Here is a 10,575-nt window from a genome sequence, read left to right as displayed (position 1 = left end):
GTACCCTCTGGTGTTATGGCACCATGGGTTAGGTAGCAGCTATAACACCTGCACCCCAGGCTGGAGGGCAGGTTCCAGTCCCTGCTATTAGGTTTCTGATCCAGCTCCCTGGGAAGGCTCAAGTTCTGGGCCCCTGGCACATGCAAGACCTGGATAGGATTTCTAGCTCCTGCTTTCAGCCTGGCCCAACCCCGGCTGTTGCAGACATTTGCAGAGTGAACCAGCATGTGCAAGATGCCTGTCTTTTCCTCTTACTCTGTGTCACTCTGGTTTTCAAATAGATAAATTTTTAAAAAAAAAGTTTGGTAGGAAAAACAATACTGAAATAAATACACCTACATACAAATTCTTTTGCATCCCTTAAAAAAAAAAAAAACGGAATTTTGCCCTTCAGGCCATTTTGTGGGGAAAAGGCAAGAGTCAGGCTAGATGCATCCCAAATGCTGACCCAGGAGATGCAGGGAGAATGTGTCACCCTCACCCTGCTCCCAGTGAATGGTTCATTTAACTCCATTCTCTCCTCCAGTTGAGGGGTGGGGCACCACATTTTGCTTGACAGAAACCTGTCCAGGGCAGGTGTTTGTCACAGCAGTTTAGATACCCTTGGAAGGCGCACACCTCATATCCGGGTGCTTGGGTTACAGTCCCAGCTCCACTCCCTATTTCCTAGCTAACGTGCATGGCAGGAGGCAGCAGGTGATGCCTCAGGAACTTGGGCCCCTGCTTCCCACATGGGAGTCCCAGTCGGAGTCCCTGGCTTTGACCTGGCCCAGCCCTGACTTGTGGGTATCTGGGGAATGAACCAGCAGATGGAAGATTTCTGGCCGACCTGCCTTTCAAATAAAAAAATAAATAAATTGAACTCTGTTTTACTTGGCTGCAACATCTATTTTGGACACGAGTGACCACCAGGACAATTATATTTCATCCTCCAGGTTGCTGCTTTAGGAGGTGAACACATCCATGTTGCTCGACCATGGCACAAGCCGAATTCCCCAGCGCCACAGGGCGCCGGGCATTTGGTCAGCAGCTGTGGCCGCTGCTTGCTACTAAGGTATGAACAAATCACCCCACTGCCGCGCTGAGCCTGGGGTGGTCTAATTAAAGCAGACGCCACTCTGGATACAACTTCACAGGACCTTGGAATGCAGGGGGCCTCTAGTCTCCCCACTCCCACACTCGCTGCGAGGCCTATAGGAACTAAATCACAACCGCCCAGCCTGAAGAGGCCGAGAGGCCACAGGCACTGCCCACGCAAGCCCCAGAGCCCGGTCTTCGTATACTCAGGCTTTATTTGGTTGTCTGTGGTGGGGAAGCAGAGAAGAGGAGGAGGAGGAGGAGGGTGCCACACGGCCCGTTCAGTAGGGGTGGGTCTGGGTGTGCTCCATGATGGTGAGAAGCGCCAGCCACGTCTCCTGGGCCGTGGGGATGATCTGGGAGGCTGGCAGCAGGAAGCCGTAGCGCCCGGTGTCGCGGAGCTCAAAGGTGAAAGAGTACTTGATGCCCTGGTTATAGGTCCAGTCCACGGTGCTTCCACTGGCTTGATCTGGGGCAGGGCAGAGCAAGGGTCGGTCGCTGCGGAAACATCTCCATGGGCCAGGGTAGCAGGCCAAGGCCCAGAGGCTTGTGCAATGCCAAGCGGATTCACTGTCTGCGAAGGCCTGCTGTTGCCCAAGCAGCCCGGCTTCCAGAAAACTCCCGAGGGCGGAGCTAAGCCCAACAGGCCCAAAGTGGAGAGCAACCGTGATCCTCCCATTCCCTAGGGGACCCTGAGTCTCTGCCATTGCAGAGGCCTGCCTGAAACCACTCTCCTCCAAGAGTCGCTTCAGGGAAGCCTCTGGACACAGCTTGGGGAGCCAGGGTTTGCTCGCCCGGGAGCTCTGGTCTGTGCGGCACAGCGCAATGATGCACCATCAACGCCAAAGCCTCTGGTCTTCCTTTTAGGGGGAAACACTGCCCAGATTTGCAGCCAAGCACAGGAAATGCAGCCACTTTTGAATTGGGCGGAGGATGGGGAAGTGGGCCGCATTACCAGAATCCAACCCGGCCTCGCTGAGTGCAGCGAAACATTTGACTCAGGGTTAAAACCGTTTTCATGGTTGAGATATCAACACTTCAGAATCTGGGCACTCAGGGCAGGAAGCATGTGAGGTACATGGGCAGCCCCCACCTCTGCCCCCTGCTCCCCTTCCCAGCTCTGAGGCCACCACACTGCTATTCCCACAACACCCCAGGCCTACATTCTAGAAAGTTCCTCTGCCTAGAGATAGCCTTCCTGGCTTCCCACTCCAACACTTGCCCCAACTTTTCTTCTTCTGCCCCATCTCCCCCGCCCTCAAATTCCTGATTCCTCTCGGCTGCTGTGGTTCTAATTTTTCTACCCAACATTTACCACCTGGCAAACTGTAGCGTTTCCTTCTTTAAGTTTACTGTTGGTTCGCCTGGCTAGAAGCTGTTCCCTAATCTTTGCTTATTTTACGCACGGCTGAATCCCTGTGCTTCCAACACAGGGCCTGGTGCGGCCTAGGTGCTCAAGAAACACTCGCTGCCCTCATTCCACTTTGATGTGGTAATGCTCTCCCAAGGGCCTGGCATGTACAGTGTCGGAAAGCAGGGGAGAGATCCAGTACGCTCTCTGTAATTAAAGGGCACTGGAGGAGAGTGTTTGCTTAAGTGAAATTTCCTGGTGAGGGACAAATCCAAGCAGGACTCTCTACCCTGCCCATGAGTGATGCCAGACTCAACCCAAGTTCAAGGGACAAGAATTCTCAGAGGAGCGCACATGTCTGTCAGAGCCTCAAGGCAGGCAGAGTTCACGCTGGCAGCAGGCACCAGACGCCCTCCCAATGGCCCAGGCCAGCGGTTTTCAGGCACTGTGGGTTTTTCCCTCTCACCCTTATTCCCGAATCAGGGACCCTCATTACTTCCTTCTATGGGGGCTACTCATGAAGGGACAGCCAGCTGACGTTTGTTCTGGACCTGGACCACCCCGGGAGACCACGCAGCCACTTACAGATGGTGTCGATGATGCTGCCGTACTGGTACTTGGTCCCGTACAGAGAGGCCAGGGCCGTCACGGCAGACTTGGCCACCTGATGCTGGAGAAAACCCCGAACAAGGCCACCATGAGGGCCAGGCCCCTGGAACGGCAGCACTGCAGGGGTGTGGAGGGGCAGGGGGCTGGTAGCAGGGCAGCCCAGGAGCAGGCACCCTGCAAGGGGAGCCTGGAGCCCGCTCAGCCCTGGAGGGACGGCCCTGGCTTTCTCACACTGTGGGATGGCTGCCTGGGTCTTCCCCACCCTTGGGTCACACCACAGCTCCAAGCATGGTGCCACAGGTTCAAAACCCAGACCGCCCCTGCCTGTGAGACACAGTGACTCAACCACTCTGTGTCTCCATGTCCTAGAAAGAAAATCGGGGGTCCATGAGAGGAAAGGGGGTGGCTAGGCCCTGTGTGGGCTCTGGGGCCTTGAGCAGGTCCGATGTGTGAAACCCCAAGCCTGCCCAGGACTACCCTCGGGGGAAGACGGGGCGTGAAGGGGCGGGTGCCTACCAGCTCTTTCTGGTCAGGGGCTGGCTCAGAGGTGTAGCCATAGGGGTAGAGGAGGAGCTGGGAGTAGCTGTGGATGGAGATGAAGGCCTTGATGTTCCCATGGTTCTTCACAAAATCCACGATGGACTTGACCTCCACCTCGGAGTTGGCCGTCTTGCCGTGGTAAGTGTCTGAGCAGGGGTTGCTACTCGCGCCGGCTTCTGTGGGAAGACAGAGGACACACTGGCTTTTCCTGCACCCAGGCACTATGGTTTCTGGGACGTCCACGGCCCCCAGTTCTTCGCGCAGATTCAGGAGGAGCAGATGGGTGCAGGAGGGCTGCGTCCCACCACGGATTTAGCAGTTGTGGGATTCCTCTTACAACCTGAAGTCCCTCCCCAGGTTGGGAAGAACTAAGGGCCACACCCAGGGAAGTCAGGTTCTTACAGGGGCGTGGCCAAGGAGGGAAGGAGTTGAGGCTTAGCCAGAAAAACTGGAAGGAGCTTCCTCTTCACAACCAAGGGACCAAACTTCAGGGCACTGCCAGCTGCCAGGGGCAGAGCTCCCAGAGGCCCCCCCCCCAGCCCTCCACCCCCACTGCTGGGGCAGGAAAGGGGTGGGGATGACGAGACAAAGGAGGGGAGCAGCCCTACTCAGGGGTCCCATCCCTGTCCTAAAGTCACACTGTGCCTTACTCCCAAAGCCAGCGTCCCAGTTCCTGTTGGGGTCCACCCCGATACAGAAGGAGCCCGACGTGCGCGACCGAGTCTTGCGCCACATGCGGTTCTGAGGAAGCGAAAGGGATCAGCATCAGAGGCTGCATGTGCCATAGACACAAAAATCGCCCAGGGAGAGAGGGCTGGCACCATGGGTCTCAACTGGGGATGGCCTGACCTGCCCACAGCCCCCACAGCATCGGACAGTGTCAGAAGATGGTTTTGGTTGTCACGACTTAGAGGTGGGGACGCCCTGGGCATCTAGGATGCGACATGACCCAGCATGCCCAGGGCAGCCGTGGGCTCGGAGGCCGGCGGCACGTCCTGCTTTCCCTGAGGACAAGAGCCTGTACCTGGCTGTGGGTGAAGGCAAAACCATCAGGGTTGGTGACGATCTCCAGGAAGACATCTAGGTTATCCAGAATGGAGGTGACGGTTGGGTCCTGGCCATAGTCTTCAGTGATCTGGGGGGTGAGGGGGCAGAGTGGGCTTCCGCATGGCAGAGGGGTGGCCAAGGACATCAGGGTTCCCACCAGGCAGGAGCTCTCCTCATCTCCCCAGCCTTACCTTCTTGGCGAACCACACCCCGCTGGCCTGGGTAACCCACTCCCGGGAATGGATGCCCGTGTCAATCCAGATGGCGGGACGGTTGTTCCCCCCGGTGCTGAACTGCAGAAGAGGCAGGGAGGCATTGGCCAGGAAACTGCACAGCGGAGGCCTCACGCCCACTGCCCCCTACTGCCGGAAGGAGAACCCACGGGACACCTGCTGTCTGTGTATTGCAGGTTGAGGCTGTGTGTGTGGGACCATTCCTCAGGTGGGCATGGGGCCGAAGCCTGATGGGCATCCCACAGAGCGTGCTCCTGCCCTCAGCCCAAGCTTGAGGCCATGGGGCTCAACTTGACTTTCAGGCCCAGCACTGTTCGGCTGTCTGGACGGTGTTCCATGGAAAGTCACAAACTGGACACCTTGGACTTCACGACAAATTCTGTAACATGACACTTGACCGGAAACACGAGGGTCACCCAAGAGTTTAAACCATGTGTGTACGTGTGCATGCACCCAGGCCAGCACAGAAATCCAGTTCCTGCATGGGGTGTCCATGTTCCCCACCGGAGCTCACGCTGTGGGTGCACGACAGGGCCCTCTGGGAGCCTGTTCTGCCTGTGCCCACGCATGTCTACCTTCAGCACGTAAATGGGCCGGCCTTCATAGGTGTTGCCAATCTGGATCTTGCTGACAAGCTGTGGGTGCTCAGCCACCAGTTGGTCTATGAAGTCATAGATCTGAGAGAGAAGAAGGAAGGAACGGCCTTAATGACGTCTGGGCACACAGGTGCCCGCCTCGGTTGGTTCTGTTATCCCAGCTGGCCGCAAGGGGTCCCTACCAGGACGAGGCTGGCCATGCGGGAACAGAGAGGTGCCAGCCACACCAAGGCTGGCCCTGGCTCTTCCGACCATGCAGAAGGGCTGGATGCCGTGCAGAGTGGCCGCCAGGGACGCCCTTACCTCCTCCAGTGTGTGGTAGGTGGCATAGTTGAAGGTGTCCGTGGAGGTGGCCCGGGCCCGGAAGGCAGACATCTGCTCCTGCTCCTCGTCCAGCAGCGTCTGCACATCCTCGATCATGATCTCGTAGCCGATGCCGTGGGCCTCCAGGAAGATCTTCACGGCCTGAATGCTGGGGAAGGGCACTCGCACATCGATGGGGGAGCCAGGTCGGGCAGGGCCCCGCCAGAAGTCCAGCTGAGGACGACAAGGGCCAGTATTGTCACTGCAGGCTGGAGGCGCAGCCCGGACAGCAGGCCAGGACGGGGCCAGCCTGGGTGGGGTGAGGGAGCTAGAAGCTCCGAAGTATCAGGGATGGGACAAGGGTGTTAGTGGTACCCATGGGACTGGACCAAGTCTGGTGTAGTCAAGGAAACAGAGCAGAGAGGATAGTGTGTCCCGGCCCTTTGCTCAGATACTCAAGTATCAAGGTTCTGAAACAGAGAGCTAAAGTCATTTCCTAACAGGGATCAGTCCCATGTCCCAGGGCTGGGAGGCTGAGGAGAAGGCACCCAGGCCTTGGAGGCCTTGCAGGTGGTGGGGACAGGCTGGGGGAGCCCCTCTCCCGGGCTCTAACCTGCAGGTGCTCCAGGTCCTGTAGCTCCGCTACCTTCTGTACTTGGGCCTCATTGGCTGCAGAGATTCGGAGCACCTGGTGCCTGGGCAGAGTAGAGGGACCCTCAGCACCTGCCCTGGCCACCAACACTCCCGGGGCTGAAAGGAGGCACAGCTGGGACCCCCCAGGCCGGGACTGGGTCCTCCGGGCTGCAGTAGGGAGGGGTCTCCTACCCCCTGCCTCCCCCTCCCCACCTTTGGAAATTTTAGACTCTATTGCAAGCCAGCCAGGTCTCCTCCTTCCTCCGCTCCTGAAAAGTTCAGCTTTCTCCAGGCTCAGGACGCTGTCCTGAGACGCAACCCCTTCCTGCCGTGGCCCTCAAACCTGCTCAAGGTGGTGGGGGTCCATCCTCTATGGCTGTGTTCCTGGCCATCTGCCTGTCTCCTCTAGACACCCACTGCAGCCCAGCCCTCCCCGACACGCCCCCAGGGCACCCCACCCCCTCCATCCCCCTACCCCACAAAGTCCTCACTGCCCAGGGCAGCCCCGAGAAGCACACTCCAGATCAACAGCACCCGCATACTGCAGCTGGCTGAGGAGGTCTGACTGAGGTGGAGGCGACAGCAGGCTCTTTTAAGCCTGCCAAGGACAGACACCTTCCGGCTGGGCCTGTGAAGTTGTGCCCTGCTCGCACCTGTCCCAGGCTCTGACACCTTCTCACTCTCCCTGATAAAACAGAGGGAACGGGGCAGCTGGAGCGATAAGCCAGGCCGCCACACCTGGCCTCCCAGCCCACAGTTCCGGTCACCTGGCACTGGGTCCTGTTTGCTGACCCTGCAATGGAAAAGCCAGGGGCTCCGAGTGGCCTCACCTGCTGGGCCCTCCTGCAGGGCGCTCCCTTTTCCCATGGCCCTGAAGGCCAGCTCTTTTGTTCCTGGGTCAGACAAGCTCAGGCCCTCCACTCCATCTGGCTCCTGCCTCTGCTTCGTTCCTCACTGCCCAGGCTTCGTTCAGGCTGCACCTACCCTGGGCAGGGCACAATCCTCCCTAGGCCTAGGCCATTGAAGGGGATTTTCCGCCCCGATCCTACCAGTCTTGAGAGAGCAACAGCAGGTCCCTGGGATCAGGGGTGCCTTGAGGGGAACTGTAACCAGGTGCCTTTGTATAGAAAGGGTGGGAGGCAGGGACAGGACCAGACCTGCGTCAGACCACCTGGCATGCAGGCAAAGCCGAAATTCACCACAGGGCACTTGCTCTTCTCTGGGTACCAACATTCAACCTAAGACCACCCTAGCCCATGGGGGTCCTGGGACTGCCCAGCACCATCCGGGGCTCTGTTCTGCGGCAAGGCCTTGGGCTTGAGCACCAACAACCACCCAGGTGGCCCTTTCTATTCCCACCCCCCACTCCCCAGCAGCTCATATGCCAAGGCAGAGTGATTCCATTCTATTCACCCACAGCTCCCTCCTGAGCCTAACTAACTCTAGGATGACCACAAAGCCCTGACCTGGAGCCGACCCCTGGGGGCCTTGCCTGTGCTGATGCCCAGGGGCTCCCTCCCTCCCGAGGCTGCTCTGCCAGACTTTTCTTCCTGCACTCGGTCACATGCACACTGCTGGGCCAGCACTGCCAGGTTCCACACTGCTGCGGTGCCCAGGGCAGACTGGACCCTGACCTCAGGGAGGTCACGGCTCAGCCAGGGAGACAGAAGAAACCAACCAGGCCGGCGCCGCGGCTCACTAGGCTAATCCTCCACCTTGTGGCGCCGGCACACCGGGTTCTAGTCCCAGTCGGGGTGTCGGATTCTGTCCCGGTTGCCCCTCTTCCAGGCCAGCTCCCTGCTGTGGCCAGGGAGTGCAGTGGACGATGGCCCAAGTGCTTGGGCCCTGCACCCCATGGGAGACCAGGAGAAGCAACTGGCTCCTGCCATCGGATCAGCGTGTTGCGCCGGCCGCGGCGGCCATTGGAGGGTGAACCAACGGCAAAAGGAAGACCTTTCTCTCTGTCTCTCTCTCTCATTGTCCACTCTGCCTGTCAAAAAAAAAAAAAAAGAAGAAGAAGAAGAAGAAGAAGAAGAAGAAACCAACCAAGCTGTCCTTTCTCCAACAGGTCCTCCAAGAGGCTGTCACCCACAGAGGAGCTATGAAACATTTCATTTGGACTGTGGACACACACTAGGGGCACACAGCAACCAAGGGTCTGGGGAGACCTTCCCAAGAAGGTGGCATAGACCTGGGTCTGAATGACGAGTTTGCCAGGCAGGGAAGGAAAGGGGGAATCTGTTTGTGCTTGAACACAAATGCACCCCTACTTCTCTTCCATCTCTCTCAGCTCTTAGCACTCTATAATGTCCTACAGCTTTTCTCATTCGTCCCGTCCCCACCAGGAAAGAAGGTTTAGGAGAGACTTTCTTTAGTTCGTATTATGAAAAACAAGTTTTCTCTTCTCAAATATAAAGCAGTCTTCTACTTTCAAGTCTCTACACATGGGACGGGACGGTTGGCTGGTGTGGGGGACTTCTGGGAATTCTTCTGGAAATGACAGGTGGCCCCCAAAAGGGATAGACCTAAAGGAAGACCACGGTCTCACCGAGAGACTCTTTCTGCCTGCAGCCAGCCTCCATCTGAGATGGCCAAGAGCCACGGAACAGATTTTCTGCAAGACTGGGAAAGATGTATTCAGCACTGCAGGCTGAAATTTGAGCCTGCACCGGCAGGAAGCTGGCAGCCCAGTGGCCAAGGAATTTGATCTCAGGTCGGGGCTAGAGCTAGTACTCGGGGCCCCTCCAAAGCCCCTCACAAAGCTGCAAATCACCTCTTGGTAAAGACCAGTCAGCGTGCTAGAATGTAACCCAGGGCAGACCGCGGCAGATCTGCCTCCCCTTTCAGAGGGGGGATTGTTCTAGCAAAGGGTCAGTGACACCACCAGAGACCTGCTGAGGTCTTCCTACTAAGGGACATGAGCCAACAACTCTAACACCAGAGAAATCCACGTCCAGTGTCTAGTTTTCATTTTCTCAGGGGGTCTCCAAAAAGTTTATAGAAAATGCAGACGATAAATTAACCAGGTGTGGATTTAAATATTTTTGCACCAAACCTATCTTTAAATTCCACTTTCCTACGAATTTTTGAGGTACCCTTCTATATTGAACTTCCCTTCTGGAACCCAAATAGGACTTGGTGATAGCCCCCTCCCCATCCCCACCCGCCCCACCAACACACAGGCTGAGGAGGTCCGGAGGTGGGTGGAGATGCAGCAGCTGTTTAGGAGAGAGCAAGGGGCCAACTGCAGACCCCAGGGGCTTTCCACAACCATTTTCATTTCTTTTTCATTCATTGATTCATTCAGAGAGAGAACGAGGTCTTCCATCCACTGGCTCCCCAAATGGCCGCAATGACCAGGGCTGAGCCAGGCCAAAGCCAGGAGCTCGTCCCAGGTCTCCTACGTGAGTGGCAGGGCTTAAGGATTTGGGCCATCTTCCGCTGCTCTCCCAGGCCATAGCAAGGAGCTGGATCAGAAGTGGAGCTGCCGGGACTTGAACCAGTGCCCATATGGAATGCTGGCACTACAGGCAGCGGCTTTACCCGCTACACCACAACACCGGTCCCACCTGTTTTCATCTCTAAGGATTTTCCTAAGTACTGAGAGAACAAGAACTTCAGAAGGCCGAACCTGCCCAGACCCAAAAAACGTGATTGCCTCCCAAGCTGGAGATCCAGGCAAGCCTGTCCCCCTCGGGCGGCCCGCCCTGGGGTGCAGGCAGGAGAGAAGGTGGCAGCTGGGTCACTGTGTCGCTGGAATCCAAGGCTCCAGCCAAGGACTTCCTGGCTCCACGTCTACTCTCTCTCAGGGAGCTCCAGGGGCTGCCATCAGTGATTTAGGGGGTAAGGGGGGTGGGGCAGGGGGCGGAGTGCTGGGTTGGGGGGTGGGCATTATCCCAGGAGTACTTAGGGCAAGCCTTGGAAATTAGAACACAAAACCCACCCTGCTAGGTTTTTTTTTTTCCAAAGGAGTATCTTAAAATCTCATTTTTGGCTGAAGTTCCTCGCTCTGGGGCCCTGTCCGGCTCCCGGGCTCCCTGGACAGCGGCCCCTGGCCCATCCCCCGGCGCTGGCCGGCCCAGCCTCACACATTCCACACCGCCCGGCCCGTTTGTTTTTTTAAGCAAGCAATCACCACAGCGCGTTCACTGCGGTTCTTTATGGCTTTCCATATGTATAATCGCTC

General features: G+C 57.3%; 1 protein-coding gene across 1 annotated transcript; it reads right to left on the bottom strand.

The window, feature by feature from the left end:
* Window positions 1-1,274: 1,274 nt before the first annotated feature.
* Window positions 1,275-6,956, bottom strand: CPA1 (carboxypeptidase A1). The gene is made up of 10 exons (XM_008258192.5): window positions 6,865-6,956; window positions 6,370-6,451; window positions 5,757-5,990; window positions 5,433-5,534; window positions 4,816-4,917; window positions 4,602-4,712; window positions 4,228-4,318; window positions 3,554-3,753; window positions 3,014-3,098; window positions 1,275-1,546 (listed from the first exon to the last, which is right to left on the bottom strand). Exons 1-10 carry the CDS (start codon window positions 6,927-6,929, stop codon window positions 1,359-1,361), a joined length of 1,260 nt encoding a protein of 419 aa, XP_008256414.2. The 5' UTR covers window positions 6,930-6,956; the 3' UTR covers window positions 1,275-1,358.
* Between the last annotated feature and the right edge of the window lie 3,619 nt (window positions 6,957-10,575).

This window comes from Oryctolagus cuniculus, chromosome 3 (genome assembly GCF_051225735.1).
Source record: "Oryctolagus cuniculus isolate XC-2025 breed Fujian yellow rabbit chromosome 3, ASM5122573v1, whole genome shotgun sequence".
Lineage (NCBI taxonomy): Eukaryota > Metazoa > Chordata > Mammalia > Lagomorpha > Leporidae > Oryctolagus > Oryctolagus cuniculus.
Note: the sequence above shows the minus strand (reverse complement) of the source record. Positions and strands in the feature narration are given on the sequence as shown.

Excerpts from the sequence above, each read along its gene's own strand:
- CPA1 (XM_008258192.5), bottom strand. The coding sequence starts at position 6,929 with ATGCGGGTGCTGTTGATCTGGAGTGTGCTTCTCGGGGCTGCCCTGGGC. Across the intron at positions 3,754-4,227 it reads CTGGGACGCTGGCTTTGGGA|AAGCCGGCGCGAGTAGCAAC; the intron begins GTAAGGCACAGT and ends GTCTTCCCACAG. Across the intron at positions 1,547-3,013 it reads CAGCATCATCGACACCATCT|ATCAAGCCAGTGGAAGCACC; the intron begins GTAAGTGGCTGC and ends GCCCTGCCCCAG.